At 49.4% G+C, this 22,841-nt stretch overlaps 1 protein-coding gene across 3 annotated transcripts in view; it reads left to right on the top strand.

Annotated features, from left to right (window-relative positions):
- TMTC1 (transmembrane O-mannosyltransferase targeting cadherins 1) overlaps positions 1-22,841 on the top strand; it is a 256,056-nt gene that overhangs the window by 218,056 nt on the left and 15,159 nt on the right. For 2 of the 3 annotated variants that reach the window (XM_070049600.2, XM_070049599.2), the window contains 4 exons: positions 5,732-5,840; positions 19,270-19,372; positions 21,878-22,013; positions 22,572-22,716. In XM_070049600.2, coding sequence (XP_069905701.2) covers positions 5,732-5,840; positions 19,270-19,372; positions 21,878-22,013; positions 22,572-22,716 — 493 coding nt within the window. Of the gene's footprint in view, positions 1-5,731; positions 5,841-19,269; positions 19,373-21,877; positions 22,014-22,571; positions 22,717-22,841 lie in introns of those variants that run through there. The other variant, XR_016213670.1, reaches the window with a different exon arrangement.

The raw sequence follows: 22,841 nt of genomic DNA, 5'->3' as shown, positions 1-22,841 counted from the left end.
GGTGGGGAGTGAGAGAGGAGAGAAGAGAGATATCTTGGGAGATACCTTTCCCTCTGCTAGTTTGCTCCCCAAATGGCTGCAGCAGCTGAAGCTGGTCTAGGACGAAGCCAGGGGCCAGGAGCATCATCCAGGTCTCCCATGTGGGTGCAGGGGCCCAAGGAGTTGGGCCGTCCTCCACTGCTTTCCCAGGCCATAGCAGGGAGCTCAGTTGGAAGTGGAGCAGTCAGGACTGGAACTGTTGCCAGAGGCCTACCCTGCTAGGTCTATAATACCAGTCCCTAGCAAATGCTTTCATAGCAGGACTTCCCTGTGTCCTCTCACTGCCCCGGCAGCCCCTGCACCTGGGCAAAGCCTCCCCTTTCTGTGGTCATTACGCCAGCAGATTGGTTTGGGACTATCTGCAGGGCATCCATGTTTGTCCGACAGAATTTCAGGGGGTGATAACTCTTTGTAACTGGTGTTATTTTATGCTTAATACAAGGCTATGAATTTAGGCGTGCTGATTATCATATTGCCAGTCTTTTATGGTATTACATGTAAAGAAAGTTAACTCTGACATCTAAATTTTTGTGCATAGTCTGAAATGCAGACAACTGTTATTTAGGAAAGACTTTCAGAAGTCTCATATTCTTCTTGATTTTACAAATTCAGGGGGTTCGCATTGTGGCGTAGCGGGTTAAAGCCCCAGCCTGCAGCACTGGCATCCCCTATGGGCGCTGGTTCGAGTCCTGGCTGCTCCACTTCTGATCGAGCTCTTTGCTAGGGCCTGGGAAAGCAGTACAAGATGGCCCAACTCCTTGGGCCCCTGCACCCATGTGGGAGACCTGGATGAAGCTCCTGGTTCCTGGCTTCGGATCGGCGTAGCTCTGGCCGTTACAGTCATTTGGGGAGCCAATCAGTAGATGGAAGACCCCCCTCTCTCTCTCTGGCTCTACCTCTCTCTGTATCTCTGTCTTTCAAATAAATAAAACAAATGTTTTTAAAAAATTAAATCCAACAAGATGATGTCCCACTGGCGAAGCTCAGCGTGGGTTGGGTTAGGAAGCAGCTGTACTTGGGATCTGTCCCTTGGATTTAGTGTAGTGTTTGGTAAACCATTGCTCACCACAAAACACGTGTCTTCTCACTGCAAAAAGGAAACAGTATAGTAGTTCAATTCTAATGTGTATCTTTTTAAAATTAAAACTAAGAGTGTGTACTGCCTTTGCATTTGAATGTTCTGGTTTTGAAGGATGTGCTATGAGCTATGAGTTTGTTCTACAAATGTGTTATTTATTACATTTGCACCATGACTAAAATTTGAGGTGCTTTTCAAGAGCCATTAAGAAAAGTAATCTACAAACATAAGGAGGGGCTGGCGCTGTGGCACGGGGGTTAAGCTGCCACCTGCAGCACTCGTATCCCATTTGGACACTGATTGGAGTCCCAGCTGCTCCTCTTCACATCAGCTCCATGCTAATGGCCTGGGAAAAGTGACAGAAGATGGCTCAGGTCCTTGGGCCAATGCACCCACATGGGAGACCCAAAGGACACTCCGGAATCATCAGGAAGGTGATACAGGTTATATGTACACGTGTGTGTGTGCGTGTTTGTTCTTGCTGTGTTACGTGTTCAGGAGCTCTGATGACAGGATGATACTTCATCCCATCCTGGGCTGGTCAGGGAAGCTTCCCTGCACAACCAGGAGTGGCGTGGGGGCAGGGCAGAGCCCCCTGTGAATTGCCGTGGTGGGATTGCCAGGTTGAGGGGCACAAGACCACAGGGACCAGTCCTTCTTTTGCTCTTGGGACCAGGGCAAATCGTGGAGGCTTTCTCGGTCTCGTCTTCCACCCCTGTAATTCAGGAACATCCGATTCTCTCCCTGATTCCTAAAACTGAGCAGTTGACATAAACACGTGAGAGCATCCTATTAAGGGGCTTAACCAGGGAACTCTAAAGCCTGTTTTAAAGCAGTCCAGATGAGGTTGAGGGACACTGCAGACAGAGAGGCTGTGCAGTGGCTGATGTGCTGGGTTGTAGCACAGGTGGCAAAGGCTGTCGAGCCTGGCTGGAGCAGGGGTGCCTGGGTATGTTGGAGTACTGGTCAGAACTGTATTGCGGGGCTTCAGACTGAATCCGTCTGTTGGCAGATGGGCGTTAGTCAAGAGTTTGGTGTTAGAGAACACGTGGAAAGCAGTGTTGTAGACACATGTCTTTCAGCCGTCTGTATGCAGTATGTGGAGGAAGAAAAGAGCTGGCAGCAGGTGTGTGAACAAAGAGGTTACAAGCTCAGGTGAGCGAGGTGCGCTCTGGACTGCAGGGATCCAGCAGAGATGTGGAACGCTGCCCCTGTCGTGGGTGGTTGGCAGAGCAGCCTATGCCACTGAGACAGACAGCTTGCAGTAACGTTTAGTGCCCACACAGTAGCCATAGCTACAAGACCAAGGAAGCTTCATTTACATGAATTATTTTCCATACAGGTTTGTGTCAAAATCATAGGTGTTTCTTAAGCTGCCACCAGAGGGTAATAAGCAAGAGAGGCTATGGGAGAAATAACTGACCACTTAGCAATGTTTTGGGCTTTCTTAAAAGGACCTTGTAAAACCCCTCCCCTAGTGGCACATGCTGTCAGTTAGTCTGACCCCAAAGGCTCCCAGACAAACCCAGAGCCACCCAAGCATGCAGGCCTGGAGGAAGGATCTTCAGTATTTGCACCTTGTCATCCTCACGTGTGAAACTAACCACGTGGTGAGTTTTCTTAAGGTCTGGCAGTCCCTCGAAGGATTTTTAGAATTTAAAATATTTTCTGCATTTATTCCCTATTACTATTGTGTTTGAAAGGTAGTAAGACGGAGAGAGACACATATACAGAGAATCTTTCATCTGCTGGTTCACTCCCCAAATTCCTGGGAGAGGTGGGGCTGGGTCAGGCTGCAACCAGGAGCCAGGACCTCCATCCAGGTTCTCCACATGAGTGACTAGGACCCAACTGCTTGAGCCATCGACTGCTGCTTCCCAGGGCGTGCGTTAGCAGGAAGCAGGAATCCAGAGCAGTGCTGAGATGCAAACCTTGGCTCTCTGATATGGGATGTGGTGCCTTAACCTCTATGCCAAACACCCGCCACGAGATAGAGCTTTTTCCATAGAGAATACAAGCTCACTGAGGTTAATCACTGTGTGTGTCTCAGGAATGTTCCTGGGAGACCTGAAGTATTTACAGGTGTATCTCTAGATAGTCTTAAATGCCAGCCAGTCTTGCTGAGTTCATACATATGTATTTTTTTATTTATTTATTTATATTTTTTTAAAAAATTAAGTTTCCTTTCTAACAGATGTGAGCCATGACAAGTACAAAGCACTCAATCATTTCTATCAAGCTGTTGGCTTTTCTCTGCTGATTTTGATGAATATCCCAGCTAAATTATGCCCTCAGGGACTTTCAGCCTAAGTCTGTATATTCCTTTGGAGTTTGGGAGGAGTTCCGGATGGATGTTAGTGAAGATTTACAGAATCCTTGGAGGAAGAGTTCTGCGGACTGTAAAACCACAGTCAAATTACCAGGATTTAAAAAATAGATTTTAATTATAAAGATGTGTGCCAGTGGAGTCATTAGTGGAAAGGATACGTTAGAGCAGAACTCGAGTGTGCAGGAGCATATGGGGTTTTGCAGACGTTATTTAAATGTGCATTGAAACAACAAGAAAGCGCTGAGGTCTGCAACACAGATCTGTTTCCACCTTGCAGCTCTGGAGCCGCACTTGTCCACGGGACAGTCCCTGTGAAGACACCGGTGTCACACTCTAGATCGTGACGGCCTCCCCAGGAGCACGTCGGAGTTGGCTAGACCTTAGCTTAGCGCCTGGCACATGGCAGACAATGATAAATGCTTGTGCAATTGCCTCAGTAAATCCAGCATTGATGCTGGAAGTACGACTTCCTGCCCCCAAGGCCTGCGCTGGGAAGCTCTGCTCGGAGAGGTCACCTTGTAACAGGCTGCTTCCGTTAACCAAGAACTCTGACTTGCACGGTTGACCGTCACTTTCCCTCTAGGTCACTTTCCCTCTCCCTACCTTCCCTCTACGTTGGGTAACGCTGTAGGGAACTGGCACAGGCGTGCGGCTCAGCTGCCTTTTGATAATTCGCAGAGCAGTTCTGCGGGCAGATCGCCTGGAAATCTTTTGAAAATGCGGGGTCCAATTTGGTAGGTCAGGATGGGGACTGGGATTCTGCGTTTCTAGTAAGTTTCCAGTTGGTGCTGCACCCTGAATCACACTTAGAGCAGCACGATCTAAGGGCTGGGTTTCTAAGCGGTGAGAATTAGCCGATGCGGTGTGGAGGAGGGGTGCTCTGGAGACTGCATATGTGAACGTAGCTGCGTGCCCTCACTTCTCTGAACGCAGACTTTCCCGTTAGAAAAATGAGTATAATTAGGGGCCGGCATTGCGGCTCAACTGGCTAAGCTGCTGCCTGAGAGCCCTGCATTTCCATATGGGTGCTGCTTTGCTTCCTGGCTGCACCACTTTTGATCCAGCTCTCTGCTGATGCACCTGGCAACGCATCAGAAGATGCCTTAGGCCCTTGGACCCCTGCACGCATGTGGGAGACCCAGATGAAGCTCCTGGCTCCTGATTACGGCCTGGCTTAGCTATAGCCTTTGCAGCCCTTTGGGGAGTGAACCAACAGGTAGAAGATCTCTCTTTCTCTCCTCCTCCATCTCTCCATCTGTTGCTGTAACTCTACCTGTCAAATAAGTAAATAACTTTTTTTAAAAAAGGAAAGTAAGTGTAATAATAGGTCAATAAATATACACATAGAATTTTAGTTTTAAGAATCAATAATAGTAGTAAAATCTATGAGAACGAACAGTACACAGTTATGGCTAAGCCCATGAATTCTCAAGACGCATGCACATAGCCCTGCCTGGTAGCTGGTGAGGATGCGGGTCCTTTAGGCTGTGTGCTCTCCACAGTTCAAGGAGTTCCCTTCTTCATTCCACTTTGGTTTTCACAGTTCCGATGTCTGCCTGTAACACAAGATCAGCATTTGCGGAATTGTATTAGAAGCAAAGTTGATCACTGCCAAGTGTACATTTTCTTTCTTTATGGATTTTGATTTCAGGATTATGACCCAGTGTCTCCCCATGATAGAATCAGGAAAGAGAACTTTACCCACGAAAACAGCAAAGACCTCCAGGCTTTCAGCCCTCTTTAAACCAATCACAGAGCAAAAAAGATCCAGCCAGCCCTGGTTTTAGGAACAATGTGATGATAAAATGGCTTACTTTTCTGAGTGCATAGACTCTGTATGAATTTTCCCCGTCTTAGAACACCAAAGCTGCGTATTGGCAGGGTAGCCTGGCTTGTCCCTGGCAGGGGGCTCAGCCGCCATGGGCAGCTCAGGCCACAGGGTTTAGGTCAACTACTGCATCGCTGTGGTGACTCCGTGCCACCCTGAGGGTGCCCCCCCAGAAAAGCAACTAAACTTACAGACTATTAGATGAAACCCTCAATGGTGCCTAGCAATAGAAGGTTGAATCAAGGACTAACCCTCAGCCTCACAGCCGTCTGACTGTGTATTTCCAGTGAGAATTCACACAGATGTGGCAGCACCTTGCTAGAAGCCAGTTTAATTCATTCGCACTGAAACGCAGCGTGAGTCGCTGCCCGTTGCACGGAGGAGGGCGTTTTACGTTCCCATCGGATGATTTGCACCAAGTGTGGTGAAAGGATGTGCTCTCCCTTCTCACCTGCAGGTCCCAGGAGAAGAAGGAGGAAGCTATCACCTTACTGAAGGACTCCATCAGATACGGCCCGGAGTTTGCAGATGCTTATTCAAGCTTGGCTTCTTTATTGGCTGAGCAGGTAAACCATCCCTATGGAATTTGGTACAGGCATATTACGAGTGAGTGTAGACATTAACGTTACGTGGATTGTACGAAAGGTTTGATTTGTAGGCTCATAGTGCACACCCGAACTGTACACCCATTTTCATCCTGACAGAAATTGCAGCCTAGTTTTCTCTCCCTGTGTTCTCTGTGCAGTGGGTGGGTCCTTGTCCCCAGCGTGTGCACTGTCGGCCATGGATGCGTTCTCTGTGACCAAAGGACAAACTTGTCCAGACCGAGACACGGCGTTTGCTGTGTTCCTTACTATTTACTTGTCCCATCTGGCGAGTTTGTAAGGGCTAAAGCTCTCTGAACTCCGTGTGGATCCAGTTGCCAGTACTCTTGTAGATCCTTTTTGTCTGGGTATCTGTTGGATCTCAGCAGACTGTGGGAGAAGATTGCTTCGTGGTATAACATGGAGGTGTGCTTGAATCCACTCCTCTGTCTGAGTGATTTGTCACCGCATTGCGGAGCCCAGGATGAGTTAGGTTGCATTGACAAACAGGGTTACATGGGGTGCATGTCAGTTACACAGGGTGCATGTCAGTTACACAGGGTGCATGTTGGTTACACAGGGTGCGTGTCAGTTACACAGGGTGCATGTCAGTTACACAGGGTGCATGTTGGTTACACAGGGTGCGTGTCGGTTATACAGGGTGCAGGTCAGTTACACAGGGTGCAGTTTGTTTTCAAAACTACTGGAGGCTTCACGAAGAAGCCAAGTGAGAACGTTCGGTGGCTGTGTAGAGGTAGACACTATCAGCCTAGTGCCCTTGTTCTGATAGTCTCCGTACAGTGTAGCGGGGCTGCGCCTGTCTCTGCTGGGTGTCTGAAGGTGTCTTTTAGTGCAGGGTTGAAGCTGAGCTGATCGTGGCCATGTTCTGGAATAGTCTGGCAGTCTGCAGAGGCGAAGCAGACACACTAGGGTCTTCTGAAGAAGACTTGGGCTCCTTCATTTTCCTGAGACCCTCCCTCACCCTGCCTCTGCTGCTCTGGGTGTCCCACAGTCGCTCAGCCATGCCCAGCAGGGCCTTGGCACCGCCCACTCCAGCTGCTTGTAGCTTCCCTCTCATCTCTCCCCAGTGGTGCTGCATCCATGATGACCCTCGGTAAACAGCAGCTGTGCATGGCCCACCCACTGCCCGTCACCTTGTCCTGCGTCATTTCCCCGTAGCAGGCGTCACCAGGTGACATGGGGGTGTTCAGTGGTGTCTTTGTCCCACCTCTAGAGTACTTGTGAGAATGGCTGTGTGTTTTATTGTTGCTTGTGTCTGTCACCTTGCAAGTGGTCAGTGAACTTCGGTGGAGAGAATACATGACCCAGTATCCAATATGAATGGAAGAACTTGGCGACTTGCAGATCCAGAGTTTATTCCCAGTTTTGCTCTTTTTTATTACAAGTGGAGGTGTGTGTGGACCATGCCTTTTTTTTTTTTTTAAGGTTTATTTATTTGAAAGACAAAGTTAAAGAGAGAGGTAGCCAGCACACCGGTTTCTAGTCCCGGTCGGGGCGCTGGATTCTGTCCTGGTTGTCCCTCTTCCAGGCCAGCTCTCTGCTGTGGCCTGGGAGTGTAGTGGAGAGGATGGCCCAAGTGCTTGGGCCCTGTACCCCATGGGAGACCAGGAGAAGCACCTGGCTCCTGCCTTTGGATCAGCGCAGTGCGCCAGCCATTGGAGGGTGAACCAATGGCAAAGGATGACCTTTCTCTCTGTCTCTCTCACTGTCCACTCTGCCTGTCAGAGAGAGAGAGAGAGAGAGAGATAGCCAGAGAAGGGGAGAGAGAAGTCTTCCATTTGCTGGTTCATTCCCCAAATGACCACAACGGCCAGAACTGAGCTGATCCAAAGCCAAGATCTTCCGGGTCTCTCACGCAGGTGCAGGGGCCCAAGCACTTGGGCCATCTTTTACTGCTTTCTCAGGCCATAGCAGAGAGTAGATCGGAAGTGGAGCCACTGGGACATGAACCAGTGCAATTCTGGGAGGCCGGTGCTGCAGGCCAGGGCTTTCACCTGCACCACAGCACCTACCGCAGCTGTGCGGTTTTGTAACTGAATCGTGCCTCAGTGTGATGCTGTTGACTTAGGCTTAAGGGTGGTATGAGAAAGAGCTGTGTGGACTGTGCTTTGTCACTGGAATCAGGAGACCTCTTCCATCACCGTGGTGACATCCTTCAGTGGCCATATGTGGACTCTATTGGAGAGAAGTTTCTTTCCCACTACAGTATCGGGAAATGTTAAACTTTCCCTAAATTATAAATGTTGGCTTTATTGTTAAACCACTGCATGAAAAATGTTGCAGTTGCTGCAAGGTCAGCTCCGTCTCCAGCAGCCCTCTGCTTGCTCCTAACCAGCAGCCATCTGGTCTGCTGTAGCTGCGAGTGCTCATTTCACTGCTGGGCTAATCATTTTCCGTAATAGTTTTTCTCTTCAGTTTATGTGCTGTGTCTTTGAAAGCTGTCTCAATTTCTTTGTGGAATGATGAGGCATAAGTAAGTAGATTAAATGTGGCATTAATAGTTCAGTATCTTTTGTAATGAAAATTGCCCTTACCATGAGTGATACTATCAGTTACCTGTCCCACTGCTAGCCCAGCATGTGAGTTTTGGGGGGTTCTTTATAAATGGAGTTGGGGTAGGTATTGTGGTGTAGTGGTTAAGCGTCCGCTTGGCATGCTCCTGTCTCATAGTGGAGTGTCAATTTGAGTACCAGCTTTTTTGTATCTGATCCAATTTCCTGCTGCTACATCCTGGGACACAGCAGATGATGGCTCAAATGCTGGGTCCCTGCAACCCATGTGGGAGCATTGGCTGTTGCAGGCATTTGGGGAGTGAACCAGCAGCTGGAAGATGTCTCAATCTCAGTCTCAATCTCTCTCTCTTGCTCTCTATTTTGCTCTGTGCTTCTAGTAGATGGAGAACAACATCTTTAAATGAAATTTCTGTTCAGTTATGTCTTCCTATAGTGCCAGTGTCTTCTCTTGCTCTACTCCTCAATCCGCCCTGTGCAATTGGTCTTCCTCTGCACCCCGCCCCCTCCAGCATCTGTGCACCTCCCCTTCTCTTGGGGAGTGGTCTTTGCTCCTTGCTTCATAAATGTAAACCCACATCAGCATGCAAACCAATCTTGTGCTAAAATTTAAGCCTTGTGTTACCTTTAGCTTTCCAGCTTTACCTTCCTTGCTATGACCGCGGATTTCTTTGGAATCCTGTATACCTGTTCCCTCTTTCGGGTTTAGCGCAGTCTACTGAATAATGCAGGCATCTGCACAGCATCTCTTGACTTAGCTGTGGGTTTCCATTACCTGTGATACGGTATTGACAGCGTTTGTCAATGACCTGAGAGATCTGCCCCCAGACCTCCCTTTGCTCAAGTTTGTGCACGGAATCCTCTGAGTCTCAGTTCCCAAATCTGAAAATCAGCAACTATATGTTGTGTCTCTAATGGCTCAACTATCTTAAGAATATCAGAAATTGTTTTGTTCAGTATCAACCAAGTGCTAATGAACACTGTAGCAAGTAATTTTGGGTTCCGCTGTAATTAGTGCTATTGTTTCTATACAAAATTATTAATATGTTAATATGAAAAACAATTTGCCTTAATAGGTATCACAAAGTTTTACTTGAGCTGACACTATTCTTTTTCTAAATTGGTTAACTCTGAATTCATAAAAATTTGCTGTTTTCAAAATAATCCAGATTTTTAGTGGCCTTGAAATTCATTTTAGTCCATTCTGCAATATCTTAGAATTCACCCCTAATGTTAACAGATTTTATGACAGGTGGGAGTTAAAATGGGGTAGCATCTGTACTTTTTGCTCAGTTATGTCCAAGTAATGTGTCAGATGGCTTATTTAAACTGGATTACCTGATCATTTTAGTTGTTGTGAACCAAAATGGCAAACTGATGAAAACTGTTTCCTTGCACATAGTTGAATTGTGAGTAAGTTTTAAGAGAAACGAGTTATGGCTGTGACCAGGCTCGTTTCTTGAGCTCAAGGGTAACTGTCGTCTTTCGGCAGCCTTTCAGATAGGGGCGTCATGTGCTCTGACAGCCAGGAAAGATGAGGAAGGATGGAAACGTTCTTTCTTCTGCCCTTTGGGCAACTGGCTTTAACATGAAAGGAGCGGAGGAGCTGCTATGCACAACTGAGGACCGCTTCCCCTCTCTGACCTGCTTTGAATTCTTTGTTAATAAAGTAATCTTCAAATGCACAAGTCAGGCACAGAGAAAGCGTTAGGCGAAACCATCTAGCTTACCATTCTTGGACAGCAAGTGAATTCATTTCTTGATGGTACTGCTTTATTTATGTATTTCATTTTATTTATTTGAAAGGCTGAGGGACAGAGAGAGAAAGAGAGAGATCTCCCCAAATATCTGCAGCAGCCGAGCTGGGCCAGGCCAAAGCCAGGAGCTGGGAACTCAGTCTGATTCTCCCACGTGGCTGGCAGGGAGCCAGTAGCTGAGGCATCGCCGACTGCCTCCTGTGTGTGCACATTAGCAGGAAGCTGGAGTTGGGAGCAGAGCCAGGACTTGCACTCGCACACTCAGACGTGGGATGCAGGCATCCCAAGCAGGGTCGCGACACCCGTTGTCGCATCCCAGCATGCCCGGCCCCCAAGTACGTGAAAGCCGTGTTTCCAAGCCTCGGTCCATCTGCAGCCCTCTGCTGAAACCATTTCCCCGCTCTATAGATTGTCCCCAGAGCCACCCTCTGTCTCCCTGCATTGCCCAACCCGCCTGGGACTGTGGGCCAATCTAATGCTAGCAAACACTTGCCTAAGCTGAGCAGAAATCATGCAGTTTGCAAGCAGATTTCCAGACCCTGAAAGAAAGGGTTCATCTCTTTGCATTTTGTCAACCTGAAGTTTCTGATGTTCTGGGTCTCCTTCATCCTTTTGTTCCTTTGCCATCCAATGGACGACCGCCCTTTGCAGCTATTGCACTTGGCAGATTGGACAAAACCAGCTTACACCTTTCATTTAGGAAAACAAGTGCTGTGGACATCAGTTGCAGGGAGGAAGCTCTGAAGTGTACAAGGGGTCTTCCAGAAGTTCATGGAAAGTGCATATCGTGAAAACATTATGGATTGATTTTTTTTTAATTTTTGCAGCAAAATAAACTTACTTCTTATTTCTATTTTTTCCCATGACCTTTCTGAAGTTCCCAATCTATAGTCAACCTCCCTAGGTTGACCTCTGTGTTATCCAGGACTCTGGAGAAAGTTACTCAACCTTTGTTGAATTTATCGAGTTATACTGACGTCTGGGATGCCTTGAGACATCTGCTGCAGGCCCTCCCCTGACGTGAGCCTGTGGTTCTGTCACAGAGAGGAACCAGGTCGGTTGGGGCGCCTCGCTCTGATGTCAGCATGCTCTCTCTTGATGCTTTCCCATCCTCAGCGTCCATCAGACCTTCTGGCGGGAACTCCTGGTAGAGTTTCTCTGCAGCTGATATTGTGACCCTTAGCCTGTTGGAACTTGCAAGTGACAAGTAAATCTCTTTGGGCAAAGTAGAGGATTTGAGAACGGGAACCCTCAAAAATGGCTTTCTAAGTCGAAAAGCTATTGTAGAGGGGAGCGTATGAAGGCCACCATGCAACTCACGTCTGAAACTGAGAGGTAATGGGGAGCACAGCCAGCTGTGTGAGCAGAGGGTTCTAACATGCAGGGAGAAAACTGCATTGGGGAGACGTGGAGTGTCTTGGTGAGGCTTTGCACTGTGTTCTGGGATGAGTGGTCGAGAGCTTTGTTGCAGGAAGAAAATTGAGGAAATGGATGGAATTTTGTGGGAAAGGGTTCTGTTTGTACTTAGGGACTATCATGTGATAGTCAAAAGGAAAAGAAAAATAGACATTTAGGGAAGCCCAGGGCACGGCACTGAAGAGTGACAATACCAGCGGCCACTGATGACCCCTGATGGCTGTGGAGAACCAGGAGGAAGTGGGATTGTAAGACGGAAACATTTGTATCCAATGCAGCAAGTTTTTCCAATATAAAATGGGAAGTGTGAAAAGTCAAGGGAAATAAAATAGACATTTTAGCCATAATATAATAATCCAGAAAAAAAATAGTGCTGGTTTTTAGATAATGCAGGTCTTTTAAATATATGTATTGTGTTTTCATACTTATATTTACATATACTTTGTGTCCTGTCCTTTTCATTTGCCATTGAATTATGCATGGAATTCTGTGTTTTTTCATGGTCCTGAATGGTCTTCATCGATACCATTTTAGTAGGTGCTCACTAGTTTATCAGAATGATGTGTCATAGTTCACATAATTGCATCCCAAAACTTGGTCATTGAATTATTTTTTTTTAAAAAAAGATTATTTATTATTTGAGAGGCATAGTAACGGAGATCCCAGTATCATAGGAGGTAGCATTACCTGCTATGCCACAGCACTGGCCCTTTGCAGAGTTTTGATTTAATGATATATTCCCTCAAGGAGGATTCCTGTGTCGAAGACTCTGAACATATTTATGACTCTTGAGACATGCTGTTACATTGCTCCCCAGAAGAGTGGTGCCCATGCACTCTGCCACCAAAGGTGTGCACCCTTTACATCTTGACTGCTGATGACATATTTAAGAGAAAATGGCAAATGGTCACAGGTGTGATGGTGACAGAAACCAGAGCTAGAAACGTAGATTGAGGCCTTGCAACAAACAAAACCATTCGGCGAGCAGGCAAAACTTCCCTGAGGGGAAAATGGAGAATACTATAGGTAAAAAACGTAAAGAATCTTTAAGCTTCTCATTGTACAGATACAAATGCAAGGTGCACAAAATTAAGTGGCCGCCAGTGTCTCACAGGTAACTGATGGCAGAGCCAAGGCGAAACGTTGTTCTCCAGGGAGTGGGCGTTTGTGCCGTCAGGTAAAACCAAATGCCTGCATTCCTTTCCCAGCGCCAGCTCCCGCCTCCGGGAATGCAGACCCTGGAAGGCAGCGGTGGTGACTCACGTCACTGGGTCCCCGCCACCCAGGTGGGAGGCCTGGAGTGAGTCCCCGGTTCCCAGCTTCAGCACCTGCCCAGCCCTGGCCGTCATGGGCATTGGGAGAACGCACCGGAAGACAGGAGCTCTGTCTGTCTGTCTCTCTCTTCAGTGATGTTCAGGATAAGAATTACATGACAGCGACAGCTGGGCTGCGGACGACTGTGACGCTGTGGTTTCAGGGTGAGGCTGTGGCAGTGGGGTGGCTGCAGCAGGGGGGACAAAAGAGGGGCAGAGACGGAGCAGGGACAGGAGGAGCTGTCGCGGACGTCTGCAGTGGAGAGGTGACGTTCTGCGCCCACTGTAGCAGCGACAGCAGGAGAAGTGAGGCAGGAAGCAGCCTGGAGAGTCACCCCAGGCCGGTCTGGCCGGGCTCCGGCTCAGCAGACAGGACTGTAAGTGTTTATAAGCCCACAGCCGTTCGTAACCAGACTGCTCTTGCCATAGATTATACGGCTTTGCATTCCGCTAACGACAAAGGAAATAAAATGAACATTGTTTATGACTCTGACCCACTGTAAATTATCAGAAGCCCCGGGTTTGCAGCCTACAGAAAAACTCAGTTAATTAATAGGACAACACTTAAAATATTTTCTCGTCATGTATTTTAGGAAATGACTTCACTTGATAGAAGAGTGATAAGAAATGGAAAGAATAAAATCTAAGCTGAGACTATAGATCAGATCAAAGGTCCGGGCTCAGTGTCTCTCGTACAAGTGCTGCTTTGGGGTGGGCTCAGCCGTGGACGCCGCTGCACGTGTGACTTAGTCGTCTTGGAGCTGCACCCTGATGTGCGAATGTGGTTCCTGAATTTGTTCAGCGCCTGTTTTTCGAGCCCCCCAGTGCTGGAGGTTGTTGCAATAGCGAGGTAGTGGCCTGTGCTTGGAGTCCATAGATTTTGGAGGAGATCTGGCTACGCCCGGCCCAGGGCTGCAGCCCCTGCCCAGCATCCGGCACAGGGGTGACAGACGTCCAAAGGGAACGCCCCGTGAGAAAGGACTGGCCTTGCCAATGGCACGGGGCTTTCAGCGGTGCAGGCGGTTGGCCAGGAGAACACTCGTCCCATACCTGAATGGGTTAAAATGGGATCAGAAGCTTTTCCAGCTGGGGGAATGGACAGTGCGAGGGCTGTGGGGATGGGAGGGGTGGGGGCCTTCCTCCAACAGGAGGTCTTAGGCTGTTTATCTTTTTAGATGCACTGGTGAATATTTTTTAAATTGGCCAACTTCCTTTCTCTTGTAGTAAACACTGACAACATGCCCACATGCACAGAAGCTCTGTGGGGTCCCGAGTGATCTGTAGAGATTAGATGAGTTCTGAAACCAAGATGCTGGCGAACCGCCGTGCTACGCTGTGTCAGGGCTGCTGCAGCCCGAGCTCTCACGGTTGGCTGTCGGGCAGGCTTGCACGCTGTCAGGTGGCCCCGCACAGCCACAGTCGGGAGTCCTCCTTTGGCAGCCTGGGAACAGTGGCAGTGTGGACTGTGTTATGTTTCGCTGGAGGCCCATTCCATGCCTGCCCCCGTGAGCCCTGAGCCTTGCGTGGGAACCCCAGTGCCACAGCCACTTGTAACGAAAGCTGTGCCATCAGTAGCTTACAGTGACTTCCTGTGGCACTCAGGAGTGGAGAGAGAGCAGGAAGGACCCGAGTTGGCTCAGAGCTTCTTGCCAGGCGGAAGGCAGGTGAGTGGCTGACATGGAGCATTAGCGATTCAATATTCCTGCTCTTTAAGAGAAAGGCTTTTCCCATGCAGACCAGGCGCGATTTATTTTAAACGCCTGTAGGGTATATTTTCCTACTGGGGTGGTTCCTGTTTGCTTTTATAGACAGTGGAGTGCATCATGTCTTGAAATTCAGAGTGCAGAGAAAGGAAAGGCAGATTGAAGACATTTTGCACAGAGCCTTGCGAATGCCCCTAGGGGAAGTGGGAGTGCAGGCTGTGATGCTGTGCCGCTGGCACACAGGTCTTCCAGATCCCATTACTGCCTGGTACTTTGGAAATTGCATTTCAATTTTGAACTCAGCTTGTAAGTCCCCCCGAGAAAACAGGTTACGGATGAAAACGGTGATCTCTTGGCTTATTGAGGAGCAGCAAGAAGGTGCAAGGAAGAGTAAACCGCGGTCAGGTACCAAGGTAACCGTGCTCGAGAGCTCTTGCTTACCTGTGCGTCTCAGCACGGGAGACTGGGAGCGCATCCACTTCTTTCCTTTCAGATTAAAATACCTCTGGGCTTGCCTGGCTTGGTTACAAAGCTGTGTTTAAAATCTCAGGTCAACAGAGATGATTTTGCACACGTCATAGGACGTGGGTGGTGAAGTTCATGGTGAGCCATATCCTCGGGCGTTTGAGTCGTGAAGGTGTAACGGTATCTCTGTCACTCCCGGTCTGGTGCCACTCCGGCAAGCCTCCCAAGTGCCATGTGCACCTCCTATGACACTGACACCTGCCTTGTAATGCCACCTCCGTGTGCAGATTCCACTTGCTTGTGTGCGAGAGGGGAGATGTTCTGTCTTAGTCACTGCTGTTTGTACCACATACTCGGTGGGGGGATGATGCACCTGCCATGTTTGTTGAGGGACCGGATGGATGGATGGATGGATTTTCTGAAGCAGAACTGTTCTCTGTGATGCCACAGCCAGCCTGGTCTATGTCCACATGAACAGTTACTGCCTGTGTTCGGGGCTACCACTTTAATACGCCCACAGAAAGCCCAGTTCTGTACTCCCTGTGTAGCTGTGAGATGGGAGTTAGTATCTGTACTGGTCAGCTTTTCGGTTCTGCAGCAACATTCCTAAGAGAAGCTACTTAGGAAGGAAAGGGCTTAAATATTTGGGTTTAGGCACCGAAGGCTCCCAGTCGAGGGCTGGGATAGCCCCAGGGGGTCAGCCGTCTGGGGAGGCTGGCAGGTGGCAAGGCATGCGTAGGAGCCGAGCAGGGGGCTCAGCCCAACTCAGGCTTCTATAACCACATCCTCTGGAGAAGAGTACCTTCCCCAGGCAGCTCGCTGGGCGACCCCAGGTGGGCCTGGGGCTGCGAGGGCTACCTGCTGGACACCGTGAGTGGGATTCAGTTTGTGACTTCAAGACTGAACCATCTGTGTGAGTCGGGAGCCCTGTTGGATTCAAACCACAGTGGTATCTCACCTGTTCTGTACTCAGCTGTCTAATTTTGCTCAGAGCATTGATGAGCCTGTGTCCACTGACCGTCTTCCCAGCTGTAATGGTCAGTGCTTCCCTTTCGTCTGCTACGAGCCTCACCTGTTACACCTCTAATAAGCACTTTTAAAATTTCTGCTCTACCGTGTAACAGGAAGTTTGGCCCCGTGAAGACAGACATGGCAGTGTCCAAGAGTGACACTGCTCATGTAGCAAAGGCAGCCCAGGAGTTCCCGGAGCTGACTGCCCAGTGTGGCCGGGTTCTGGCTGCCTTTTCTCTGATTACTTCTAAGATGGTGTTTATTGGCTCTGATCTCACATGGGGATGAAGAAACAATGAAAAGAAAGCGCAGCACTGTGTGCTGAGCCTCGTGGATAGGATGCGGATGAAGAAACCCAGATCCCACATCACACTGCCGGGGTGTGAGGTCTGAGAGCAGCTTCCTGCAGTGTAGACCCCGGAAGGCAGTGGTGATGAGTCGGGTCATTTGCTTGCTGGCACCCATGCGGGAGAACAGGATTGAGCTCCCGGTCCAAGCTTTGGCCCCAGCTCTTGGGGGCCTTTAGGGAATGAACCAGTGGACAGGCTCTCACTCTCTGTCTGATTCTGTCTCTGTCTCTGCCTCTCAAATAAGATTTTTTAAAGGGAAGAAGGAAAAAAAATGCGTGGATTAATTAATCATTTCTTAGATAGTTACTTAGAAAGGAACTAGAAACTGTTGGCTGAAACACCTCCTGCCTGTGGTCATGGTGTCTGTGGCCATGGTAGCAAAGGCTCGGCACACCTTGTACCTAGTCTTCACCATGCTGACCCGTTGCCGGATGTGTGTTAGCTAGCTCGCTGGTTTGCATCGCCTACCTCCCTGTGACGTAGATGGTAATACAGCCGCCAGTGGTACAGCCGATGATACTAGGGACAGCCGACACTGAGACAGACTGCCAAGCGTGTGGGAAGCGAGTTTCACACTCAACCTTAGCCAAAAACCCAAAAAGCAGTAGTGGTTCTCGCGGTTTTACCCCTCACCGGGACCCTAGGAGACTGGTGCGCTGTGATCCCTTTTCTCCACTAGGGGCGCCCAAGAGCAGAAGTGAGGTCACAGAGATAGGAACAGTAGGCCCAGGGTTCTAGTCTGGTGTAGCCAAGGGCAGGAGCCCAGCACCTAACCGTGCTTCCTGACTCCTGCAGCAGCAGCAGGTGACCTGGGCTTAAGGAATGCATTCGTGAGCACACATCCAGGGGCACATTCCAAATATCAGTTTGGTTGGATTTTCATGGGATGTGCTGGTATGCATTTAACACACACATACACACACACAAAGTTGTCAGTCCTTTTGTGGGTAACATCTTAATTAAGCTTTTCTACCATAGTTTAAAAGGGAAAAGTTTGAGATTTTCACTTAACCTTTCTTGTAGAGTTTCACAGTTTGTTGAGTTTGGCAGTTAAAAAGCATATTGTTAGATATTTGTAGCAAAACTAGTACACACCTAATGATTTTGTGAGTATTTAAAATTTTTTAAGATTTATTTATGTGTTTGAAAGTCAGAGTTACACAGGGAGAGGAGAGGCAGAGAGAGAGAGAGAGGTCTTCCATCCACTGGTTCACTCCCCAGTTGGCCGCAACGGCCAGAGCTGCGCCGATCCAAAGCCAGGAGCCAGGAGCTTCTTCTGGTCCATGTGGATGCGGGGGCCCAAGGACTTGGACCATCTTCTGCTTTCCCAGGCCATAGCAGAGAGCTGGATCAGAAATGGAGCAGCGAACCGGCGCCCATATAGGATGCCGGTGCTGCAGGCCAGGGTGTTAACCCACTGCACCACAGCGCCGGCCCCAGTATTTAAAAATTTATGAGTGCATTTGAACATCTTTTCGCTTGATTATTGTTTATAGCCCTTGTCTGTATTCCTGCTGAACTGTGGTCTTTGTATTTGTCGAATTCTTTATTGGGTGGAGCGGTAAGGCTTTGACTATGATGTGAATGAAAAATATATTATCTCAAAAAAAAAAATAGTGTTAGCAATGTCAACTCCCAGGTTTTGCTGTGGATTTGTCGTTCAGATAAGTGACACTTGGAAAATTCAAGTCTCTCTCTGCTTCCTAAGCTTGGATGTGTGAATTCAAACAGGTGGCCTGGAGGGTGTGGATCTGTTGCCTTTTGGAGTTGAATCAGACGTCGGCTGCTTGGCTCATTGCTCAGCGCCTGGTGGAAATCAAACGCATTTTTATTCACAGCCTGGAGGTGTGGACTCTGTGAAACCTGTCGCTCTCCCTCCCCTTGTGCTGTGTTGGGATGCTCAGCCGTAGACCCTTGCGATCCAGTTTTGGAAAATGCCGTATTCTGAGGCTCTCAGCGTGCATCAGTGCTTTGTAGGGCATCCTGCCCGCCAGCCCTCACAGCACTGCGAGTGACGGCGGGGCTGGCTTGGGGGTAATTCTTAGAACGCGAGTCACCTTGATGAGTTACGTAGACTCGTCACCTTGCAAATGGTAAAGCAGACTGTGCCGTGAGGGCGGGAGGGCGGGAGGTGGCAGCGCTTGGTTGCTGTATGAGCGGTCAGGGGAGCAGCTCGTGAGCACAGGTGAAATTTCCTTGCTTGGAGAAGTGCAGCAGATGTGGGCCCAGCCCCTGGGGTGGAGGTGTGCCTTCCAGGGGGACATGGGGTCCTGCTGCAGGGGAACAGCTGGGGACGGAGAGCACTGATGGTGAGCAGGTGGAGGGCAGTGGGCAGATGGCCAGCGAGGACCAGGTAAGGCAGGTGCTCTTCACGGGCTTCCTCACTGCTGCCCTCCTATATCCCTGCAAAGCCTCTCCTGTCACACCCTCCAGTGTAGGCAGAGAGGGCGCTGTGTATGCAAACAAATCCCCAGGCCTCCCTGCCCCTGTAGCCCCCTTCCTGCCTCTGGAACCCTTCCCCTGGGAATGCATGGCCATGCGTATCCAGAGAATTCCTGGATGCACACCTCCTTCTCCGAGGGATGTTTGGGCTTGTTGCAAGTTTCGGTCCAGATCCTTGCAGAAACCCCACCTGAGCGAACCCCACCCATGTGCCCTGGAGGGACTCCACGCAGATGAGCCCTGTGGGTGTTTGGCCACCGTGGCTGCTGCCTGACAGCAGGCCACGCACCGAGTGTGGTGTTGCCCTGCCCGTGGCACGGCAGGTGCTCAGCGAACCCCTCCTGCTTGCCCAGCCCCCGGTAGTCAGCCTCTCGTTGCTTTGGAGAAACCGTCTCATCCGTGTTTCTTTGTTGTCTTTGGAAGGAGAGGTTTCAGGAAGCGGAGGAGATCTACCAGGCTGGAATCAAGAACTGCCCGGACAGCTCCGACTTACACAACAACTACGGGGTGTTCTTAGTGGATTCTGGTACGTGACGTCAGAAGGAGCGTGTCCCGGGGGGATCGGACGGCATGGGTGTCAAGGAGATGGCAGCCATCGGGTCATCCTCCAGAAGCGAGGCTCACCCTGCCGCCCACCACCGTGCACCTGGGGGCTGTTGTTTGTCCCAGTCTGCAGGCGGGGTTCAGTCCCAGCTGCCCGGCTCTTGCGATCAAGACGCTAAGGAAAGCTCCCAGGTGATAGGAGGTAGACCTGATGATGTAACGCGTCCCAGTCCTCTTCGACAATCGTTTGTGCAGGTGTACACACCTCTGATGACCCGGGGTTCCTCTGCAGTGACGCACGGCCTGCCCCTGAATCTAGTCCCCCGCAGGTGCTAAAACTTCCCCTCGCTGTGTTTTCACAAAGCTTCCGGGAGTGCTGCTTCGTTCCTTCCCCCTCCTGCCTCACAGAATCTGCCTTGGCCACTCCTGCAGTGTTCTCACATGACAGGTGCCCTGCAGATTACCCTCACGTCATCGTGTCCGTGCAGGGGCTCAGTTTCTTTAGGGTGTGGACCGTGGCTGTGTCATGAAACTGATAAGTAACTGAACATTATTTCAGTTTAACACAGAAGTGGCTCACTTTCTTGTTGATGACCAGAGTAACTGCTGTGCAGTAACACTCAGTTTCAGTTATTTTTGTTCAATGTGAAATGCACGGGAGGGCTTTTATTTTCTACGGTAGTTGAAGCTCTACTGCTTTGTAGAATAGGAATTTACTTTTGGGTGTAAAATTGTTGTGTAGCGCCACCTGCTGGTCCATTAGCCGTATAGTAAGTTAAATATCCCAGAGAGAGGAAAACCCGAGGAGACTTGGTGCTGGCCTGGTCTGAGCCTCTTCCTTTTGGTTTTGCAATCAGTAGTCTCATCCCATATCCTTGAAAATGGTAACAATTTGACGGCCGGACTCTGACAGCATCTTGGTCAAATTTGTGTTCAAAGAAGTTGCAAGGGAGGGAGAAGACTCCTGGCCGGGTGATAAACATTTCATTCCATGTGGAACTTCACATGGAACTTCCATCACCTCCGTGTGCTTCCGGGCAGGAGCATCCGCGAGGAACTTTATCCGACCAGAGAGACTGTCCCCTAACTCTCAGTGACCCTGGACATCGTCAAGTCTCTTCCTGTTTTTGTGCTTTGTAATGTGTGTCTACGAGGTGATCATTTTGTGTAATAGCTGAATGGTATACCAAAAGACACCTGCAAAGATCATATAACTATTTACAAAGTATTTAAAAATGTAGAATGCATTGTACAAATGCAAGGTGGCGTGATGTTGTTTTAAGAAACAAATGCCATATAAGCAAAAAATGTTAATTTCATTTTTATCTTTAAAGAAATTTTGTTTGTTTATTTCAAAAGAGGTAAAGAGGGAGGGAGAGACTGAAAGAAATGTTCCATCTGCTGGTCCACTCTCCACCCTGGGCTGGAGAGCCTTAATCCAGGAGCCAGGAGCTTCATCCAGGTTTCCCAAGTAGATGGCAGGGGCCCAAGTAGTTGGGCCATCTTCTGCTTTTCCCAGGTCATTAGCAGGAAGGTCGATTGGAAGTGGAGCAGCCAGGACAGGAACCGGAGCCCATATGGATTGCCAGTGTCATAGGCTTTACCTGCTCTGCCACAATGCCAACCATGATTTTATTTTTTAAAGAGTTATTTATTTACTTGAAAGATAGAGTTAAAGAGAGAGGAGGAGATACAAAGAGAGAGAGAGAGAGATCTTTCATCTGCTCATTCACTCCCCAAATGGCTGGAACAGCTGTGGCTGAGCCAAGCTGAAGCCAGGAGCTAGAAGTCCACTCAGGTCTCTCCCATGGGTGTCAGGGGCCTAGGTCCATCAGCTGTCCTCAGCTACTTCCCCAGACACATTAGCAGGGAGGCAGATCGTAGGCAGAGAAGCTGGGACTGGAGCCAGTGCTGATAAGGGATACCAGTGTCACAGGCCAGAGTCACAACACCAGCCCCCAAAACATGTGACTTTAAGGTGTGCCTCCAACATCCAGCTGATGCAGACTTGCAGAAAGCAGTGTCTCGCTGACTGTGCTACTCTGCGGTAACTGTCACAGACCCTTGGAACTTGCGTCGGATCCGTTTTCTTTCCGGCTGTGCCTTTGTTTAATGAGGGACAGCTTTGTCTTTGAGAACTAGCAATCACTGGTGATCCCAGGACATCGTATTAACCAGGGCAATCACCAGAAATTACTTGGAGGGAATAGCAAATACAATAAGAGAACTGTGCTTTATTCTTATTCTTATTTAGTTATTATGCTGCATTATTGTTAGGTTCTTTGGAAGCGTAAATGAATAGCAAAATGGTCCAAGGTTAGACAGTGTCGCAGCAAAGAAGTGAAGCCAAAATGCAACCTTATTTATTAACTGAAAATTGAAGGCGTGGCAGCTGTAATGGGATGAACGATAGAAGTCAGGGAGAATTCAAGAGGTCAGGGATTTTCCAAGGCTTGCTGTGTTCTCACCAACCCGCCTATGGTCTCAGGTTCTCCAGAGAAGGCCGTGGCCCATTACCGGGAGGCGATCAAACTGAGCCCGAGTCATCACGTGGCCATGGTGAACCTGGGCCGGCTGTACAGGTCACTCGGAGAGAACGGCGCGGCGGAAGACTGGTACAAACGGTACAGCTCCTCCCTTCACTCCCTCAGCTGCTCGGCAGGTATTGTGGGCATTCGTGCTTTTGCAGGATGCTAGTGAAGTTCACCAGATGAGGGGGTTCAGGTTCTGCTCCCCAGGGAGCGCCCCACGATGGTGCAGGTTATTTTGTCAATTAGGGACATCTTCCCCCCTTCCTGACTGGTTGGAGCAGGCTGCTAAGCCAAGGTTGGAGTTTAGTGGCCACTTAAGTTGTCCCCTTGTCTGGGGACACTGCGGACAGCAACCCACACCACAGGTAGTAATTTCAAATCCAGGATGGATGAAAGTCTCAGGATAAGGCTGTTTGTCACTGTGAATAGAAACAGTTGAGGCTCAGCCACCTTATCCCTGGGACATTGGACATGGTCCCGTGTGGCGTGGTTGCACCTGATCTGTGGTTAAAACTTTGTTCTTGATATAAAAACAAGCGCTATGCTACAGTGGGGACTCAAACCATGGGCTATCCTGTCACATCGAAGCATAGACCCATGGAAATGCACCTGTTGGAAGAGAAGTGTCAACTCACCTTTCTCCCCACGCAGCGCCCTGCAGGTGGCACGCCGAGCCGAGATACTGTCCCCTTTGGGCGCGCTCTATTACAACACCGGCCGATATGAGGAGGCGTTGCAGGTGTACCGGGAAGCTGCAGCCCTTCAGCCTTCTCAGAGGGAGCTCCGCCTGGCGCTGGTGAGTTCAGGGGCGAGGGAGCAGGCGCTAGAAATGGTAGCACGGCGTGCAGGGTCGGGGGCTGTTGTCCAGGTCTTGGCCTTGGTGCAGGAGTGCTGCTACAGCACCCGCTGCTTGAATATGAA

Source organism: Oryctolagus cuniculus, chromosome 9 (genome assembly GCF_051225735.1).
Source record: "Oryctolagus cuniculus isolate XC-2025 breed Fujian yellow rabbit chromosome 9, ASM5122573v1, whole genome shotgun sequence".
Taxonomy (NCBI): domain Eukaryota; kingdom Metazoa; phylum Chordata; class Mammalia; order Lagomorpha; family Leporidae; genus Oryctolagus; species Oryctolagus cuniculus.
This window is presented reverse-complemented; position numbering and strand designations above follow the sequence as displayed.